Consider the following 21,903-nt stretch of genomic DNA (forward strand, 5'->3'; position numbering starts at 1 on the left):
AGGCACAGATGCATGTATACTTATGCTTTCACTTACATAAAATTACATAAAATGAAAATATTCTGATAAAAAACACATCAGTAGTGGTCTGAGACCAGGGGCAGAAGAGGGATGGACAGGGGCATGAGGAAATTTTGTCTTATAGCGGGAGGGTGATGGGAATGTTCTGTATGTTGATGGCGGTGATGGCTACACAGGACATGTATATTGTCAAAACTTAAATTATGCACTTTGAATGGATACAGTTTACTATATATAAATAAGATATCAACAAAGATCATTTAAAAAAATTTCTCATGGATTTGTTTTGAGAATGAAACAAGAGAAAACGTAAAACGCTAGGCCTGGTTGGTGGCACATAAATGCTTGGTAATACCTGACAATGGTAATGCTAGTGGACACTGAGGTCCAACAGCAAGTGTTCTCTTGGGCGTCAGAAGACCAGAGTCTCCCTGAGTCCCACTATATTGTATAATAATCTGTAAGCCTCTATTTCTTAATATGTTTCCACATGGCAGGTTTGGTCAAGAGGGCCTACAGAGTTCCTTGCAGCACAACAATTTGCTTTTACAGTGACATCTCTCATGGCAGCCCATACAACCTTCTAATAGCATGTATTTATCACGTGGGCAAACGGCGGCATTCAGAAAGTTTTGCTGTGACATTTAAGGTTACTCCTTGAAGTGTACCATTTTCTATGATGATAAAGGCGGAGAAAGTAGGATTTCTGAAGTCCTTTCCAGGGAGTTGAAAAGACAGAGTATGGGAAAGCCGACTAGCCCTCCAACAGGACAGTGACTTTAACTGTTTTCATTTGGAAGTTTTGGCTGAAAAACTCTTAAAATCTTTCTCCTGAAATGTAATGTTTTCTTCCCTACATCACAAGTCTCTCAATGTTTTGACAAATACACAAGCAACTGGGGACTGAAGCTATCCCAAGAAGACCCACAGCTGACTTGCAGTATGCTCACTCCTATGTGCCATCCCAAACTGGCCCGATCCTCATGCTATGAACTACCTGCCTTCATCACCATCTCCCTCTCCCTCGTTCAAATCTGAGACTCCAGAACCATTATTCTAGTGTTATAAAAATTTTCTCACATGCTGCTCCTTAACCTCCTAACACTTTTATTTTGGGGGTGGGGATTGAACTCAGAGGCACTTGACCACTAAGCCATGTCCCCAGCCCAATTTTGTATTTTATTTAGAGACAGGGTCTCACTGAGCTGCTTAGAGCCTTGCTTTTGCTGAGGTTGACTTTCAACTCATGATCCTCCTGCCTCAGCCTCCCGAGCTGCTGGGATTATAGGCATGCACGACCACGCCCGGCTGGCTAACACTTTTATTAACATCTAGAGGAGGCCCTGTTTCCTTGAGTCCTTGGCACGTCCTCCCAGTCACCTCACTGTCCTGTGCAATTAATGGCTGAAGCAGCTGACAGTCTGTTAGGACAGTCAGATCAAAAGCAGGGCCAGCAACCACCAATCACCGAGCTGCCAGTTCAGGGCTGGCAGGACATCCCAGGTACAGGTCTGAGAAAACAGACTTCGAGAACAGAAATGCAGGTGTCTTAGTTACCAGGGTCACTGGAAATTATTAGGGATAAAGTCTGGCAGCGGAAAGGAGATTAGTGGCCAAAGCTAAAGGAAGAAGATCTGGCAAAAAGGAACGAGCTTGTCAACAGGAGATACTGAAAGTAAAGAAAACTGCGGAGGAAAGACGAGAGCATGCTCAGGAGCTTCCCCTGCTCCCACAGGTAGGCTGCCCGTCTCACCTCTAGTGCTGACTCTTCTGCTTTGGAACCCCTTTGGGATGAGATGAGGTAGAAGTACTTTTTCACATGACCCCTATACTCTCCAGTGCTCAGTCCTGATGTTCAGGGGCACCACAGCAAGCAGGTTGCAATCTTTCGTGTGCCAAATACTCACCTGGGCAGCTTAGCTAACTTAATTCAGTTCCCTGGCCCCAGTTAAGTTTGACTTGAACAAGGCCGGGGAAGAGAAGACTGGGAAGCTGTGCAGAGGAAAAGCTTCAGGATCCGACTGTCTGTAGGTAAGCCATGCCTATGTAAGGTGAAAGGCCACAGGCTGGGCAAAGAATTAGCACCAGGAAAATGTGAGCTGAACAATCCCCAGAGCCGTATGGAACTGCAAGAGGCTCAGCTCCATCCAGCCAGAGGGGACAGACCTTAGTGAAGAACAGGCACTCAGCAGAGACCCCTTAGTGTCTCAGTGTTTAGGGCTAACTCCAGACCTGCCCTATCAGGCTCCAAGACAATTCTCAAAACGAAGAGATACATTAACTGCCTACCAAAATAAATAGGTCAGTCATTCAAGAAAGACTCAGAATCCAGCCATTCAACACAGGAACATCCACAATGTCCAGCATCCAGTCAAAAACTACTAATTGTGTGAAGAAGCAGAAGAATATGACTTGTAATCAGAAGAAAAATCAGTTAATAGAAACAGCCTCAGAAAAGATAGAGACAATGGAATTAGCAGCAAAAGGACGTGAAAACAGCTACTATAATGCCTATCATCAAGAATAAAGAAAAACAGCCAAGAGGATGGCGCAGGCCTGTAATCCCAGCTACTCAGAAAGCTAGGCAGGAGGATCCCAAGTTCAAGGCCAGGCTGAACAACTTAATGAGACCCTGTTTCAAAATAAAAATAAAAAAGGCTGGGGATATACCTTGGTGGTAGAGTGTTCCTCAGCTTAACCACCAGTAACCACTCCTCAAAAGGAATAAATGAAGTCTCTAGAGCTGAAAAGTCTATTAGAAATAGTAATTCACTGAATGGGCTTTTTTTTTTTGGTGCTTGGGGATTTGAACTCAGGGCCTCATGCATGCCAGGCAGGCACTTTACCACTGAGCCACATCCCCAGTCCCTGAATGGGCTATTTTAATAGTTGATTGGACATTAAAAAAAAATCACAAAAAAGAAAAGAGCAATTACACAGCAAAAGAACCATCCAAACAGAAGAAAAGGGAAAAGCAGACTGAAGAACAAACAAATAACAGAAAAACCACTGCCTCGATGACAACAGTGTGGACAAACATAACTAGAGCCCCAGAAGGAGTGGAAGGAAAAACATACATAAAGAAATACTGCTGGGGCTGGGGCTGGGGCTGGGGCTCAGTGTGGAGCACTTCAGTGTGGAGCACTTACCTAGCATGTGTGAGGCACTGTGTTCGACTCTCAGCACCACTTATAAATAAGTAAATAAAGGTCCTTCAACAATTAATAAAACTATTTTAAAAAGAAAGAAATACTGGCTAAAATTGTTTTCTGAATTTGATGAAGATTATAAATCCACAGACTCTGGAAGTTCAAATAGAATAGACGCATACACAAAAGAACTACATTGCACAGAGGGGAACAAAGACAGAACGACTACTGATGTCTCACCAGAAAGAATGTGGGACCAAAGACAATGAAGTAACTAAAGTGCTAAAAGAAAAAAAACAAAACATTAGCCTAGAGTTCTGTGTCTGGTGAAAAGTGAAGACATTTTCAGGCAGGAAGACGGTGCTGCTGAGGACCTGCTCCACCAAAAAGGATCAAGTTCTGAAGGAAACGGATGCCAGGGAGAAACCAGGATCTCCATAAAGGAGTGAGAAGTATGAAAACGGTAAATAAGTAAGTTGTTTTTTTTTTTTTTTTGTAGTCCTGAGGCTCAAACCCAGGGCCTGTGCATGCAAGGCAAGCACTCTACCAACTGAGCTATAGCCCCAACCCAATATGCAGGTGTTTAAAAAAGCTTTAGTAATTTTAGGTTCCAAACATAAGCTCCCCTCTAGTAGGTTGCTTTGAGAGAGTCACACAGACTACATCTCTTCCCTTGAGTCTTGAACACAAGCTGATGCGGAGCCACAACCGCTGGCCTTTCTAGTCCTTATTTGTCCTTCACTTCCACAGTCAGTATTAACCGACTACTATGTGTCAGTACTGCAGATGCCAAGTGAATAAGTCAGAGTGTCTGCCATCAAGGAGCTTAGTGTCTGGGGCAGATGATGGGGAGGGGGCAACCAAGTCAACAAAGACTCAGAGTGGGACCTCCTAAGTGTACTCAAATCCTAGCAGCGTTGTGACCTCAGGCACTCTCTTGGTGCCTCAGTTCCCATCACTGTGAGATGGGGATGACAATGGTACTCTCCATCTGAAGAGTTGTGGTGAGGTTCAATGTTATAACCTACAAACTGTCAGAACTGGCAGTGCTGGTGCCTGGTGCACACTGAGCACCCAGGAAGGTCTAGCTATTGTCGTTACGGTGGAGATTTGCCAAGGAGGCTGTGGGGGCACATAGGACATCTGAGAGAGAGGATAGGATGGAAAGGGAAGACATTCCAGAGGAGGCGACACTTGGTTAGGTTTTCAAGGACAAGCAAGGTCAGTGGATAACGATGGGGGTAAGGTACTCCGAGCAGAGGCAAGATCATTAGCAAGGCATGGCGATGGGACTCTGTGCGTGAGGAGACCATTGCACACGAGTTCAGAAAGGCTGCAGTCCAAGAAATGCCCAGGACTCTGCGCCCTCTCTAGATGCCTGACTTCCTGCAAGGTCATCTTACCTCCTCCGTCATCCATTCCATCCAGGCTGTGCCGTCTGAGGCGGTGGCTGCCCCCAAAAAAAGGAAGAAAAAGAGAGAAGATGATGAGTTTTAAACCCCAAAAGGAACTACCCATTTTTTATTGCAGCCACTGTTTCTCTTAGGTGGCGATGTCCCTACGCCAGCTTTCATTCCCCATTGTGGTCAGACCTAACTGGGCAACTGGCTCTGCCATGTATGGTTCCACAGCCTGCCTGATGCTCCACTCTGAAGGCCATCCTCACGCATCATGACATGAATGCTCCCCGGCCCCTGGAGGTGTGACATTGGTGGCCTTGCTTTTACAGTCACATTTATCTAGAAACTTCTTTTTCTTTTTGAGGTAAGTCTGAGGAGGAGGTAAGGCTTAGCAAGCTGGCATTGCTTCTGCCTGTTTCTGTCAAGCTTAGGTCAGCATCCTGAGATGAGCACACAGCAATTCTGAGACCACTCGGTGGGAGAGATGATGTGGGCACCGATGCCACAGTCCAGACCGTCAGCCAGGGAGGCAGCACTGTCCAAGCCCTTGACCCAGTATGCATGAGACCAGCCCTGGTCCACAGCCAGATTTGTGCTATCTTATTTCTAAACGCTGTGTTCACCACAGGCTGAAGACATAATGACCATTAGGGCTATGCTGTTGACAAAGGTCACCAGAGGATGCCATAGGAAAACTGGACACATACTCTTCTATCTCTTCTGAAGCCTTCCTCCCAAACCTGCAAAAGAGAAGATGAGGTTTCTGAGAACACACGAGTCTCACATTTGGGGTAATGTTCTGGGAAAGGGTTTCAAAGGTGGGGACAAATTAGTATATCACAGTGCTTTAATTATCTGATTCCTCTTTTTTTTTTTTTTTTTGCCTTATGCTGGGGATTGGACCCAGAGATACTCTACCACTGGGCCACACTCACAGCCCTTCTTATTTTGAGACAGGGTCTCTCTGAGTTGCTGAGGTTGGCCTTGAACTTGTGATCCTCCCTCCTTGGCCTCCTGAGTAGCTGGGATTCTACCTGTGTGCCACCATGCCTAGTTATCGTATTCCTCTTTCTAGGCCAGCCCCATAATCAGCACAAACAAACCACAGATGCTACAGCGCCTTGTTACTGCTTTATTCTAGCATAACTAGAAGTGAAACTGTCACGATTAAGAGCAGGTTCAACAAGGACCTTAAAACCGAAAAGGACACAAATGATATGGCACTCTCCTTTCAATAGTAACTGTCCCATTGAAAATCAAAGTGTTTTCTTAGACTGAGGCTCTGAGTCTTATTTGGAGGTGGTAACTGTCAGCATGTTGAGCTTCTTGGGGGCAGAAGTTTAGCCTGTAGGCTCGGCCACTAGTTATCTGTGTCCTCCACCCAAGGAGTGCCCCCATGACATTCCACGAGGAATAGGCTGCATGGTTGATACATACCCAGTGGCACGGGAAACATCTGGGGAAACAGTTAGACATGACTGCTTTTCCAGCAGTGGGAAGTCCCTGAATCAGCTGGTTTGGAGAGGAAGAGCCTAGGACTATGCATTTTTTAAAAAAAAAGTTCAGATAATTCTAATCTAAGGAGGTACTACTGACACTGTGCGAAACCCCAACCTAAAGTCCTCGAACTGTGGCTGGCAAATTACTGATGATGATAAAGCCGGGTGCTGTGGGCATGGTGATCACATTTTTAGTCTAAAAATTCCTACAATAAGAGTTGTGTGTTGTTTAAATGAATTTTTGGGCCAGAAATCTAGCATGGCGAGCCAGGGTTCAAAGAGGTGGTGGCCATGTCCCTAGAGCCCAGAGGCAGGATGCATGAGAAAGCCCTTGACAGGGTGGGACCACGGACCTCACCAGGAAGAGCTGTCCTGAAGCCAACCACCAATTCCTGCAAGGTGTAAATGATTCTCCCTGAGAGTCTAGCCATAATTTCATTTTTATTAAAAAAAAAAAAGCCAAAAATAAAATATATGCTAAGCCTGAATTTAAAATAGAGTAACTTCCATGAAATATAAACTACATCAACTGGACTATTTAGGAAAAAAAAAAAAAGGATGGTTGACACCAGGAGGGAGGAAAGAGTTGGGGGTTGCAGAGAGACCTCTCAGGCTGCAGCTTTTGGCTCTGGAGGGCAGAAGAGGGGCCCAGTGGCTAGGGTAGAGGGAGGCGGAACAGAGAGGGCAGCGGCAAGCAGCCAAGGCAGGCTGTACCAGAGGCCCTGGGCATCGCCCCTATTGCTGGGTGACATGGGATATTCTAAGGCAGGATGCATGAATATGAGACACCATGCAGATTGTCGGTGTATTCACATTTTTCACAAAATGCCTGTTCTAGTCAGAGGACCATTGAGCCAATGCTCCGAGCCCCCACGACCACCTTCTGTGTGGGAGGACTAAGTCATCCTAGTTCCTGTCATGCCTAGAACCACTGCCTCTAACCATCCTCAAGTCAAACTTGCTAAGCCTACTTTTCAAATGACTTGGCCAACATGTCACGAATGGTGGAAATGCCTGAATGAAGAGGGGTAAGAGAAAAACAGGTAATGGAGGTGAGGCAGATGAGACCCACCCTCACTTTGTACATAAGGGACATACTCGGCTGTGACTGCCTTCAGGAGCGTGGCTGAATCGTTCCTTTCCTAAGCAATGTGCTTGGAAAAAGCAGTGGCGGTTTTGTCTGAAGGAAACAGTAATAATGACAGTGAATCCTTGGGGGGGAGTCTCACTAACTGCCACTTATCCACCCAACACCCAAAAAGGGGGGTGAGTTTAATATTCATCTTAATTGCCAGAGAGCCCACATCCTGTTTTCTCCCCCTCTAGAGGGAGCCCAAGGACTCTGCCCAGACAGGAAGGAGGGAGCTCAAAGGAGTCTTCAGGCAGCTGGGGTTGTGGCTCAGGGTTAGAGGGCTTGCCTAGCATGCGTGAGGATCCCCAGCACTGCATTAAAAAAAAAAAAGGTATTATATCCATCTACAACTAAAAAAAATATTTTAAAAAAAGGAGTTATCAGGAATGGGCAGCAGGGCATCTCTTAGGTGGCATGCTCTCTCTCTGCCAGAAATAACAGGTTTGGGTACTTCCTCCTTGTGGACAGGGAGCCTAATGGGATGGAGCCCCTGCCTTTGATCTTCATCACAGATGGAAACTGGCCACTTCTGGACTTTACCCAGTGTGTACGAGAGTTTGGTTTGTTTATTGTTTTGTTTTAACATAGATTTGTTGCCCAAATGGGGAGATTTTCTTCATGAAAGTTCAGATTTCTGCTAACGCTGGTCCCTACCTAGGGCGCCCTCCCACCAAGCCCAGGACTAGCTCCGCAGCACTGAGTCTTGCTGCTGGTTCTCTCACAAGAGGCAGTAGGTGGGTGGAGAGGTTCCTACAGCTCCAGGGGATGTCAAATGTGAGAAGAAAGGAGGCTGAGGGGAAGCATGTTTTGGGAGAATAGCTGGGAGAGTGTTTCTACAGAAACGTGAACACACAGACAATCTGCATGGTGTCTCAGAACAGAATCTGAAGTAAAACCCATTTCCGACTCACTTTGTTTGTCCCCAGAGGCACCTGGGGCCAGCACAGACAGGCCCGGGAGACGGAGCATCTAAGCACAGGTTCCTAAAGGCCCCTTAGAGTCATGAGGTCAATTTAGCAGATGGCCACCAGCCTGCTTTGCTTTCCTTCCTTCCTTTTTCTTTCCTTTTCTTCTTTTTCTTTTTTACACCCTAGAAAAGAGTGTACTGCAAACAGGATACAACCTAACATAATGTAGGGTGTATTTTTAATTATTGGTGACAGGTTAAAAACAACAATTAATGGCTGGGCGAGTGGCTCAGGCCTGTAAGCCCAGCAGCTCGGGAGACTGAGGCAGGAGGATCATGGGCTCAAAGCTTGGCCATGGGGAGGCGCCAAGCAACTCAGTGAGACCCCGTCTCTAAATAAAATATAAAATGGGGCTAGGGACGTGGCTCAGTGGCAAGTGCCCCTGGGTTCAATCCCTGGTACACCAGCCCCCCTCCCCTCAAAAAAACCAAGCAAACAAACAAAAACCTAAACCAGCCTGCCAGGGGTGAGCCAGAGAGGGGTTTGGTGCTGATGTTCTGCTCCCCACAGGGGCTGAGGTAGGAGAACCGTGGATTCTGGGTCACCTCCTCACAGATGTACTTTTTCCCCAACTTGAGGGAACTGATGCTGTCACTGAAGCCGGCGAGGTCTGGTGGCGGCAGGCAGTCTATGGAGTGCAGGCCTGGGCTTCCTGTCCATTACTGCCCCCCAGGACCTCGTGCCTGGCTGCCTAGAAGTGGCTATTAATGCTAGTAAGATCACCCCACAGAGACAGAGCACTGTTTCAGACCCTCTAGACTCCCACGTCTAGGACACCGTCAATTGAGCTGAGGAACAGAAGTGCAGCAGGATTCAGCAGAACCCTTTACACCCAGGGACCCTGGGCGCCGCGGAGGGGGGCTTCACCCAAATCACAGAGCTAGTTAGTGACGAGGCTGAAACCAGACTCCCGACTTTCACTCAGGTCCCAAACACGTTGCCCCCAGCTTTTTCAAAAGTGGATCCCGGGGGGCTGGGGATGTGGCTCAAGCGGTAGCGCGCTCGCCTGTCATGCGTGCGGCCCGGGTTCGATCCTCAGCACCACATACAAACAAAGATGTTGTGTCCACCGAGAACTAAAAAAAAATAAATAAATATTTAAAAAAAAAAAAAAAAAAAAAAAGTGGATCCCGCCTGATTTCCCAGTGTCCCCGGGCACCCAGACATCTGTCTGGATTGACTGCAGCCACTCCCTTCTTGACTCCCAGAAGGCAACAGAAGGCTGTGACAACGGAAAGCTGGAGTCCTTTAAGCAGGAAGCTCTTAACTGAATCACACCTGGGGAGCTTCTTCAATGAACATGTGCTAACCACCCCCCCATAGTAATTTCCAGAAATAGGCCCCAGGCACGACTGTGAGACTCTCTGCCCTAACCTTATTTCAGATATGAGGCTGAACGCTCCAGTTGCTAAGCAGCAATCGGAAACCTACCTGCCCCCTCCTTCTGAGCCGCCTACTTTCTTTCCCCAGAAGTGTTAATGAACTTGGACATGGCCTGAAGGCTGAGGTGAGGAGGGAACAGCCAGAGCCCCCGAGTGGTCAGTGGAGGGAAGGAAGCCTCTGTTCCTGGATGCCGTCCTGAGATGCACACAGGAGCCCACGGTGCTCACACCAAAGCACAGGCGCTCTCCCAGCGGTGGACCAGGGCAATTCACACCTGATTAGAGATGCGCGTTCACTATGCAGAATGTGTGGCTGGAAGGCTGCTGAACCAGCACTTTGAAAAGTTAATTAAGTGCCAGGTTTCTTTTTAAGAGCTCCTCCATCACTTGCTGATGGCTGTGGCCATTTTGCAGAGTGAGGCCTCACCTCTGGACACCGGGGGTAAACCTCCTCCCTCACCTCCACCCACTAGTTGCCTTCCTCCTGCGAGGGAGGCACCCTCCTGGTCAGTGGCCTGGCAAAGGGAAGTCATGGCCACCTCTGTGTGGTCCTTTCCAAACTGCCAAAAACACTCAGCCACAAAGCCACCCCGTGCTTTAAACATCGGCTCCTCGAGCAGAGGTGCTTAAGGGTGAGAGTCTGTAGAGTCCTGTCCCTCAGCTCAGCACTCAGCCAGCCCCTTCTTCTTTTCACCCCCATTTCTCTTTCTTCGGCTTGATGCAGTTACTCGCTCTTAATTTTTAGGAAAACCCACTCCCAGGCTGCAGCCGGCCTCCCCACAAACCTGCTAGAGAAGGAAGACGGTCAAGCACTGGGCTAAGTGATGTTATTTATACGTGCCTGTGGTTGGCATAGCTTACGTCACACACAGTATTACACATGGCGTTTCTGAACGGTCACATTATCTTATTTAATTTGCTCTGTTTTACAGGTGAGGAGACTGGGGCTCAGCGAAGTCAACTTGCCCAAGGTTACTTACCTAGCAGGAAAAAAAAAAGCCCAGTGTTCGGAGGCAGGCCAGCGGCTCCACCAACCAAAATGCTCCCTCTAGACTCTACTTCCATTCCATCAATATTTTCTCTAATGGAGACACATTTCAACTTACATAGGGATACAGCTTTGTCAGGCCTCATAATACAGTAGTTAATGCTAGTTTAATTATTCTGTGTGATTTATTATGTACGTTATTATTTATAACATGACACCTTGAGTTATGGCAAAAAAAAGAGATCATGTCTGTAAGTCACCTTCCCCTCCATGTTCCCTCCTTTTTGCATTTCTTGTGCTTAAATGCAATCTCTTTCCTTGGTACTCAGTGACTACACTGACATCCATTTGGTTGGATAAGGACAAGCTTGTCCCAATGGTGTATCCCATGACCACAGCCCCATGAGGCCCAGTAGACTTCTGTGTACGTGCATGTGTATGTGTGTGTGTATGTGTGTGTGTGTGTGCGCGCGCGTGTGTGTGTTTTTTACTGGGAATAATCCCAGGGGCAGTCTACTAGTGATCTATAGCCCCAGCCCTTTTGATTATTTATTTGACACAGAGTCTTGCTAAGTTGCTGAGGTTACCCTTAAACTTGTAATCCTCCTGCCTCAGCCTCCCAAGTAGCTGGGATCACAGGTGTGTACCACTGTGCCTGGCTTCTGGTGAACTCCTGAATCCTCAGGGTTCCATTCTGGGGCTCAACGGTAAAGATGTGAAAAAAATCCTCCCCTCCTATGGAGTCTGTCCTTGTCACCCTCTTGCTGTGAGGGGTCTGTCCTGATCATCATGATCAAGAGTCCACACAAGTAGTCATGACCCCAACTGCAGGGACCCCACTAGCTTCTAGGGGAGAGGCCCTGAAGCACCCCAGATCCCTCGAGTACTACCACCTGGGTTATGTGCCAGAGGCTGAAAGGCAGTGCTAACGCAGACATCAACTCAGGTGAAATGTTCCTCTTGTGTCTAATGGAACACTGCAGAGATCTAAATGGAGATAAAGTACCATGGCTCAGAGGACAGCCGGGATGCTATCTTTATGCAGCATGACAATGTTCAGCGGTTAATTAGACACCGTTAACCTATTTTAGCAGGGGACATAACTGGGATAAATGGGGGGAAGTGTCCTTGAAGCCTTTTAATACCCACGGCACATACTGGACCCTAGACTCACCTTCCTGCTGCAAGACGGAACCAGCTTCGGATAGACCGAGTGCCAGATCCCTGACTGCCCAGGGGACCGCCCTCCTGGGCCCACTCCTCAGAGCTGCCGCCTCTGATCTCAGGGGAAACGTGAAGGGTTTGGACAAATGGTGACAACTACAACCTGTTGCGGGCAAGAAACCTAAAGCAACACAGGGCACTCACATGGCCCATTGCGAAAAGAAGACATTCTTCAGCCAGGGGCCAAATTCATAAGGAAAAGCTGGCAAGGGCAGTATCAGAAATAAGATTAACTACTAAACTGGCACCAAAGCTACTTCACATTTTAAAAACGTATCACTCCTCTGGAGGAAAGAGAGATCAAAATGTCATTTTCTTGCAAAGTTTTCTCCCCTCGTGATTATAAAATGTCCAATAAAAATTTCAACTTGCTCCTAAACCATGTTGAGATAAATTTTATCCAGGCCTAAGACAGAGAAGACAGTCCCAGATCACATCACTTAGCAAAACCCCAAAACAAGGATCTTAATAAACTGTGTGACCCACCAAACAAGCCTTTGCAAGGAAAACAAGAAGAGGAGGTACCTGACACTGTAATGGTGGCTACGCTACCCCTTCAGAGTCAGATTGTAAACTGGATGCTCGGGGACCCTTAGCTCTAAAGGTCCCCATTCACATAGTGCTGGTGAAAAGCCAGCTGTTTCTCATGAACTGAAGTTTTCTTGGCCAACAAATTCCTTCTCATTCAAATCTCTCCTGAAAGCTAAAGTGCCCACCCTTTCCCCCTCAGTTCCTAGTTCTTGCCTTTTATCTGTTTATTATCTAAAATGTATTTTCTCCTTTCTTTAATGACAAACAAGAATTCCCTAGCACCCAAATTTTGGCACTCCGGGGTTTTAGGACACAGTGGACCACATTTGGCTCCTGATGGCATAGTTCATCAATAAGGTATCTGGTAAAGAAATGAGAACCCATGTCTGCATCCTGAATGTAGACCGCCAAAGCCTGTCCTCCTGAAGAGATAGTGAATTACAAGGCAATTTCTGGGTGAAGTCTGCCCCCTGCTGGGTAGATTAAAAATAACATCTTTGTTTTGATTCAAACAATATTTATCAGGAAAAAAGGTTGAAATATAAGAAACCGTTTCAGTAGCTAAAAACACTAATGGGACTATATAAAAATTGCACATACACATGCTATCAGAGAAAAGTAGCAGAGACAGAGAAAAAAGAGAGACAGCGCTCTAGACTTTACTTATCTCGAGTGAACATTATTTTATTCAGGAAATAGTTATTGGATTGCTAATTATGTCTTAGGCACAAATAGGAGGTGTGGGAATTGAGGATTTTTGCTTAGGACATTATAATCTGGTGGGAGAAAAAAACATTATAGAAATAACACTAATACCTCCATAAGCACACAAACTTCAGGGTCTAAATGACATCTACCACCATTCAAACTGCAGCTGCTAGAGTGGAAATGGGAGACTTGGATTCAATAAAGGGACCTGAAGAAAGCCCCACAGTCAGCGGGATGCAGAGCTGGAACTAGACATTAGGTTCACAGCTAAGCATGGCGCATGCCTGTAATCCCATCCGCTCCGAAGGCTGAGGCAGGAGGATCATAAGTTTGAAGCCAGCCGCAGCAACTTAATAAAACACTGTCTCAAAATAAAAAATAAGAATGGCTGGGGATGTAGCTCAGTGGTTAAGCGCCCCTGGGTTCAATGCCTAGTACAAAAAGAAAAGAAACTAAGGTCCACACATACTCCTTGGTTTGTGCTGCTGCCCCTGGTTCTACTATGCCCCTAACTTAGCAGGACAGGGAGGCCAGTGTTAGCAAGATGTAGTGGATTCCAGAGGACACTAGCCTCTCCAGTTGGCTGCTCTGGGGAGGCTTGTAAGAAAAGCTCCAGGAAGGAAGGAAACTACCTGAACAAAGGTCAGAGGCACGAAGGGGCCAGGTGTGCTCAAGCAGCAACAGGGGACCCTGGTGTAGCCAAACACAGGCACGGTGGGTAAAATGCTGACTCACATGAGATGCTGCTGCCTGCGAGTCTCAACTGTAAATATATACATTGATCAGGAATCGGGAGGGAGCTGCACAGCTAGGAATTAATCTTCAATGGATTCTTTTTCCCCCAGTTCAAGTCACTGAAGCCAACATACAAAAAGAGATTTCAATGAATAACATGCAACTCATACGTGAACGTCACTCAGCTTGCCACTCTGCAGTGTAAAAGCAGCACAAGGGTTAAGTGGAAGAAGTTGTGTGCCCCCCTCACAAACCCCCAAACAACAGGAGGCAAAGCAGCGGACAGCTGCCACAGGACACCATGGCTCAAACATCTGCTGTACTCAAGTGCCACCTTCAGGGATTCCACTCCAGTTGTAGCCTTTCTGGACCTACTTCCTTTTACTTTAATAAATGTATTTAAAAGAAATTTTCTTGAGGGCAGGTAGACATGAGATTTAACCCAGAGATGTTCTACTGCTGAGCCACATCCCCAGCCCTTTTCAGTTATTTTGAGACAGGGTCTCCCTAAGTTGCCCAGGCTGGCCTTGAACTTGTGATCCCCTTGCTTTAGTCTCTTGGGTCGCTGGGATTACAGGAAGTGTCACACATGACACCTGGCTTCAATTCATTTTTAATTGCTGGATAAATGGGTCTTCTACTTCTGGAGAGAATGTTTTGCTCGCTATCTGAGAACCTGTGAAGACTACTTCCTAGGTAGATTTCTTTCCTCTCGGTTGTTTTCTCTGCTCCTTTTTCACAACCTTCCCCGCCACTAAAGCCGCAAATACACTAAAATAGCCCAAGGGATGAGGTGTGCAAAGAGGAAGCACTTGGGCTACTGGGAGACACATGCTAGGCCAGGGATCAGGCAGGGCCATGGGGTGCCTCCTGAAGGCTTATGGTCCCTGCTGGTGAATTTCTGGTAAATAGAATGAAGGACACTCTGGCACTTCTAAACATGGCCTCTTGCATAATGACCACGGTGACACCAGGAGACAATGGCACTGCCACCAGTAACCAGCCCTGGTCAGGACAGCAAGGGTCAAAAAGTAAACTCACTCAAAAACCTGCTAGGTCAGACAAAACTCAGATCTGTGAGGGGCCTTCCTCCATTTCATGTGCATATTAAACCTACGATGCCCGCGTTGCTGCTGCTTATATTAAAACTGCTTTCGGTTATTTCTCGATAAAGGACCAAAAAGAAAAGGAAAGAAGTAGGTGTGATGTTCACAGATGCATTTTATTTTTGAGAGCGCGGATCCGTCAAAGGGAGAACAAGGAGATCATTCTGTCGGGAGAATTTTAACCAATGGCGGGCGCCTCCCATCCTCCCCTCCTGGTCTCTGGCTTCTCACGCTGCAAGGCAGCCGTCCCCCTCAGCACAGGCAGCTGGCTCAGGGGACACAACTTTTTTCCTTGAAAGTTTTTCTGTTCAATCAGATTGCTTCATATGATCAACATCTCATTTCTGTGAGGGTCCCAGAGGATCGCAGTAAAGGCGCTTCTATTCTAACAGCCTCGCTCTTGCACAAACAGTACGGTGCACGGCCGCTCCGTGAACTTGAGATGAATGGCCCAGCTCTCGAGGTCTGTGAAGGGGCAGGGATGTGGGATGTGAGGCGCACGCCACTCTACTAATTAGTTGTGTGACCTTGGGCAGCGGGGCAAGGTGACATTTAAGGGCCGTTTCTAACTCTTAAGATTCTATGATTTGGAGTTAGTAAACCTCCCCAGGCCTCATTCCTCCCTCTGCAAACAGAGGGGGCTGGACTCCGACACTGCTCAGGTCTCTGCCCAGCTCTGAATGATCACCAATCCTGCCCGACCCGCCTGTTCCCTTTTCTGACAGCCCCCTAGAAGCTCCCTCCCCTCACTGGTTTATCCTGCCCTAAAATTTCAGTCAAGCCAGGACAATATGCTTGTCTGAGCTCTCCAAGTCCATGTGGTGGTGGTGGTGGTGGTGGTGGTGGTGGTGGGAAACAGGGAGGAACGAGAACGTGAAAGGAAGCCCTCTTTCCTTTTTCTTTTTTTGGTATCAGGAATTGATCGGGGGTGGGGGTGGGGGTGGGGGTTAACAACTGAGCCACTTCCACAGCACCCTCACCCATATATATTTTATTTTGAGACAAGAGTCTTGCTAAGTGGCTTAGGGCCTTGATAAGTTGCTGAGGCTGGCTTTGAACCTGCAATCCTCCTGCCTCAGCCTCAGCTGGGATTATAGGCATGTGCCATGATGCCCAGCTCTTCTTCCTTTTTGAATAGCTTTAGGGACAACAAAGTTAACTTGAACTCTCCTCCTGATTAAGAACTTAAGGCCTTTCCTCCCCAGCCCATCCTCTTCTTTCTTAGTTATGGCTGAAACTTGCTATAACTTTTGCAAGTGCATGGAGAAATCCTGCTTCCCTGACTCCTCTCCCAAACTGCTCACGTGCTCCTGACATTCCCACTGTTTCTTCCTACTTAATGTGACTCCAGTTCCCTTTCCTGCCACATAGCTGGGAAGAGGGCACCTGCTAAACCCTCCAGGCCTCCAGACACAGGCAGCTCAAAACCAATTTGCCTGTCCTCTGGGTCAGGGGGACTCAAACTACCTCAGCATAAGTCCAGGGTCGGCTGGCCAAGGTGCTCGTGCCCAGCTCTGCTCTAACGGTCTGACACCAGTGGTTCTGAAGTGAGAGGATGCTGTGGTTTGATGGCCACATTTCCTCCAGGATTAATGATGAAATAAATTAGGTCATGAGGGCAGAGGGCTCAGCGTCTTACAAAACAGTGAGGGAACTCAGGAGGCCCTTTTGCCCTGTCTTCCTCCATGACATAGCAATGAGGCACGATACGAGAAGCAGAGAACAGTTCTCACCACACCACAAATCCGCTGCTGCCTCACCCTGCCCTTCCCAGCCTCCAGAACTGTGAGAGGGCAATTTCTATGACTCATCTGGGGTTGTGGCTCAGTGGTAGCGTGTCCGCCTAGCACACGTGACACTGGGTTTGAGCCTCAGCACCACATAAAAATGAAATAAAGATTGGGTGTCCACTACAACTAAAAAAAAAAAAAAAAAATCACCCGATCTGTTGTACTCTGTTATAGGAGTATGAACACTCCAACACAGAGGGTCTAGGGTCAAATCAGTTTCACCATTTCCTAGCTGTGTGCTCGTGGGCAAGTCACTTAAACTCTGCAACACTGGTGAGAGGACCATATTGAACTTCACAAGTTTTCTTCTAAGAATCAAATTAGTTAATTCAGGCAAAGCATTGAAGAGTGTGCTGTTGGTGTCACCTGATGATGGAGAAATGTTCTGTGAGATGCGTCCTCAGGCAGCTTCGTCACTGGGGAACAGCACAGTGTGCTTACGCCAACTGAGTCAGCTCTGAAGTTACTAGGTGATATGACCTTCTAGGACTACTGTTGTACACAAGGTCTGTTGCTGACCCAATGTCAACGGTGTGGCGCATCACTGTACTTGGCACGCAGGAAGTGCTCTGCAAACCCTCATCAGATCATCAGTTTATATTTCCTGTGCTTTAGCTGCTGTCTTTCTCCATGATCATAACTGAAGACCAGCCCCAGACAGATACTGGTGAGGTATGTCAGCAGGTCTCCCTCGTACCTATTGTCTCCAGGGACCACCATTCCCCTGGCTTCAACACGCCCCAGTTACTGCTTGCTGAACCTGCCTGAGCACCGTCGGTCACATGCCCAGCAGCCTGCCCTCGCCACCTGCCAGCTCCTGCCTACAGACTCTTGTGGGCACGTGACACCTGCTGCCAGCTCCTGAAGCCTTGCCACAAGCAGCCACTGTTTCAACAGAAAAATCTACTGGACCCCCTCTCAGTTTTCCATCCCTGCTTTACTGTTTCTGCCTCTTGGGTCCCTTCCTTCACTTCAGCTACTTCTGTTTCATCCCTGTTTAAAAGGCAGCTTTTCTGGCATTCAGATTCTTTCTGAAGGAGTCTCCACTTCTAGAAAGATTCCAAAATTAGGTGAAATTGCTCCTGTGCTTGTCAGCACAACAAACCCTCCATGTCACAAGACACAGTAGTTACTGTAGGACAGCACCATCCAGGGACTTCTGAATCTTAGCTGGATGGCGTCAGATCACAAAAAACAGTTTGCCACCTAGCCCAAAGTCATCTTCCTGCCCTTTTATTCAAACCCCAATTTTGCTTGGGGTGATGATGAACCCAACTAAAAATATTCCATTCCCTTGCCTCTCACATTGCGGGGGGCATATGCTCTATTTCTGACCAATGAGAAAGAGGCAGCAGCCCCTCGAGCGCACGCCTGTCTCCCTCACTGACAAAAGCCAGATGCTTTCTAAGGGGGTGTTCTTCTCTTTCACCTCCAAGTCATTCTCCCTTTTTCCTCCTGGAAAACGGGGTGAGTCCTGGATGGGGCAGCAGTCAGCTTGCAATCATGAGGTCTGTGCATGACAAAAGCCACACACCAAGGACAGTGGGGCCAAAAGATGAAAGAGCTGGGTCCCTGCTGCCTACAGGGCTGCCATTCCAGCCCTGGTCTTCTGAGCCCTGGTCTTCTGGTTCTGATGCCTTCTGTGTAAGCCTCTGCTGATGGGGTTTGGGGCCTACAGAAGACACAACCCCACTACACAGCTCGTCTGGTGGCAGATGAGAACCTCTCTCATCAAGCAGGAACAGGCAGCTTGAGAACACCAATCCCAAGCAAGCATCATGGGATAACCTTAATGCAGGTCTCTGCAGAGAAACCAGCGGATTGAAATGGGCACCAGGGAGTGCAACTCTCAGGATACGACTGAGAGACTTCGCCAACATGTGTGAGAGAAGAAGGCCTTGCACTCAGGAGGAAGAAGGAGGGCAGACCCCTCTGTAACCTTGCAGCCTAAGGAGGGGACAGCCGCTATACAGAACGGCCATGAGAGCCTTTCAGAGTGTGCCACTGTGACTTCTAATAAGAAATATGTGTACCTGGTTTCCTGGCCCAGGGCTCCCCAAGTCCTCGGATTTCTGAAGTGAAGATAGCCTCAGGATGGAGGGCTGGTTGCCAAAGGAAACAGCTATGTGATTAAAGGGCTGGAACTTTCTTTCAGTCCCAGTTCCCCAACCTCCCTATTCCTGACATCCAGACCTCTGGGGAAAGAGGTTGAGGGCTGAGTTGATCACCAAGGCCAATGACCTAATCAATCATGCCTATGTAATGAAGCTTCCATAAACACTCAAAAGGACAAGATTCGGAGAGTGTCCAAGTGAATGACAGAAAGGAGCATGCCTCATTCCACGGGGACAGAGGTTCCTGAGCTCATGACCCTTCCTAACCTCATACTATGTATCTCTTTGTCTAACTGCTCATTTGTATCATTTAAAAATACTGTGTTAGCTTTGTGTTACTATGACAAATACCAGAAAAATAAATTTATAGGGAGCTAAGGTTTATTTTAGCTCACAGTTTCAGAGTTTTCTGTTCATGATCGCTTGGCCCTGTTGCTTTGGGCCTGTGGCAGCACGATACATCATGGCAGGAGCATGTGGCAGAGGCCTTCACCTCATGGTAGTCAAGAAGCAAAGAAAATGACAAGAAGGGGCAGGAGACCCATTGTCCCCTTCAAGGGCACACCCACAATGGCCTAATCTCCTCCCACTAAAGGCCCTACCACTTAAAGATTCTACTGCCTCCCAACAGCTTCATGGGCTGGGCACCAAACCATGCGCACATGGACCTTTAAAAGACATTCCAGATTCAAAGTATAGTAAACATGCTTTGAAATAAACCTGCAAAAGTATTTTCCTGAGTTCTGCAAGCTGTTGTAGCCAATTAACTGAACCTGGAGGGTCTGATGTTAACTCCAGGTGGTCAGTGCCAGGACTGAGAGGTTCTGTAGGACACTCGGCTGGTGTCCACAGGAGAACTGCCTGGTGTGTGTGGGACTAACCCCACACATCTGGTGTCAGAAGTGCAGTACTGAGTATAGTAGGAGAAGAGGGTTCGTTCTCTCATTTGACAGAGAGGATTCTACTTGGGGAGAAATGGATTTCCTTTTACATTTGCAAATACCCTAAGATGGTGCCATGTCAAAAAGGCATTCACAAGAGGAGTGATAACATGTCCCCTGAATCACTGATCACACACCTATCCCCCACTTCAGTGGCAGCTCAAGGCTCTGCCTGCAGGCCCCCCTCCACCCTGCCCCTTGGCCCCTTCTACTTCCCTATACAAACCTGGGGTCAGTCACTGTGGTGTGCTCATCCTAACACTCTTAACACACCGTGGTTTATCTGTACCTCCCCTCTCCTGGCCATGCCTGGAAGGCCTGTTCCCACCTCACAGTCAGCTACTTCATTTCCAGGCTATAACTTAGACTACAAAGACCTGTTCCCAGCAGCCATCCAGAAAGTGTGTGTTAGGTGCTCACACACACTTTCTGAGTCAGGGAAGGCCGTGAGACCACTTGGTTTTAGTACTGAGAAGACAGAGCTCAAGGATGTTGAGCTGGCTGCTCAAGGCTACCCTGTGCCTTGGCCCCTTTGCACGTCCTACCCAGGGCTCTGTACTATGCCCACTGCCTTTCCTTGTCCCCTTCTTTAAAGATGTCCTCCCCTGCTGAAAAGAAGGCTCAAAGCTTGATCTTGAGCTTTCTACTCCATGAAGTGTGGATAATGTGGGACTCACTTCCCAGAATCATAAGAGCCTACAGGTCAAAAGGGAACTTTGAGATCATCAAGTTCAAACTCCTTAGGGAACTTTGGGCCAGAAAGTGGGCATGATATGCTCCAAGATCATGCAACCCTGAGAGCCACAGCATAGGGCGGATGTCCAGCTCCTCCACAGGTCAGGGGAAACAGTGGCCCTGGCACAGGAGGGTGGCTCAGTAATAAGCTCAGGAAACAGCCTCGCAGGACCCCAAAACAAGAGGTGGGGGCTGCCAAGGCCACAGAAACTAGTACCTGTCTCCCAAGTCAGCTGCCTGGGAATGGATCCAGTTCTTGGAGGGCACTGCAGTGTTAGAAGGGAAAATCGTTCCCAATGCCTAACTGAACTTAATGACCAGCCTAATAAGCCTTTTAATGGCAGGGCTGGCATGGCCTTGGTTTGTGCCCCTAAGAGCTGGCTGCCTCCTTGCATTAACCAGATGTGTGGGGTTAGTCCCACACACACCAGGCAGTTCTCTGGGGGCCTGAGTGGCTGGACTGCAGCTCTTGGACAGGTAGGCCAAGGGAGGTCAGGGAGGGCCACCATCGCTCTCCCGGCTGAGCTGTGTCAACTCATCCCATGGGAATGCCTGCTGAGGTGCCACCTTGTGTAGGGACACTCAGATGCTAAGGGGCAAAAAACAGGGGGTGGTGGAGCACCGAAGAGCATCAGACTCACCCGGTTCCAGTTCTGGCTGGTGACTTACCAGCCCTGTGACTGTGAGCAAGTCATTTCACCTTTCTGAACGTCAGTTTCCTCATCTGAGAGAAGAAATAATAATAGCACCTACCCCATGGGGGTTGCTTTAAGGACCAAATGACTGTTTTTGAGGATCAAATGACTCCAGGGCTCAGCTCAGAAGTCACAAGAGAGGAGGTGTCTGTGGACTTGTGCTACTTGTGTGTGTGGTGTGTTCACACGTGTGTGTTCTCGTCTGTGCAACAAGAGGGCTGGCAAGATGTGAGCTATCCAGCTACAGGTTTGGCAGCGACGCCCCAGAAGGCAGAATCTACTTCTGAGGATGAAACTGTCAATTCCCTAAAAAACAGAGCTGTTGAAAAAAGAAAACAGACACCATCAGAGGCTTGATCATGGGGTGCATGGGGGCATGAACAAAAAGAACCTTCATGTCCACCCAGAGGGGAGTAGTGTCTCCTACTATTATAGGAGGGATTATTATGGAGCAATTAGGAAAAGGAAGCACTCACTGCTAAGTGGAAAAGAAATTCAAACACAGGATGCAGGACACTGAATACGATCTTACTTCTATTTAAAAAAAAAAATACTTATTTTGGTCAGTACAGATAGATTTACAGGGGTTAGGTCCTGATAAACCGATTTGCAAGTGGAAAATTCATTTAACACACCTCACCTATGGAACACTATGGCTTAGTGACACAGGTGACACAGGCTGTACTCTATGGGGGGGTGGAGGGTGCTTGCTGCCACATCCCAGCATCACGAGAGGATTGTACAAATCCCTAGCCAGGAAAAGATCCAAATTCAAAATTCAAAGT

General features: G+C 47.8%; 1 protein-coding gene across 2 annotated transcripts in view; it reads right to left on the bottom strand.

The window, feature by feature from the left end:
* Positions 1-21,903, bottom strand: part of Ift43 (intraflagellar transport 43) — a 78,515-nt gene that overhangs the window by 20,101 nt on the left and 36,511 nt on the right. For both annotated transcript variants that reach the window (XM_046440794.2, XM_046440795.2), the window contains 2 exons: positions 5,278-5,310; positions 4,574-4,620 (listed from right to left, as the gene is read on the bottom strand). In XM_046440794.2, coding sequence (XP_046296750.1) covers positions 4,574-4,620; positions 5,278-5,310 — 80 coding nt within the window. The remainder of the gene's footprint in view (positions 1-4,573; positions 4,621-5,277; positions 5,311-21,903) is intronic.

This window comes from Marmota monax, unplaced genomic scaffold, assembly GCF_021218885.2.
Source record: "Marmota monax isolate L192 unplaced genomic scaffold, Marmota_monax_Labrador192_F-V1.1 WCK01_AAM20220418_F8-fsc00017, whole genome shotgun sequence".
Lineage (NCBI taxonomy): Eukaryota > Metazoa > Chordata > Mammalia > Rodentia > Sciuridae > Marmota > Marmota monax.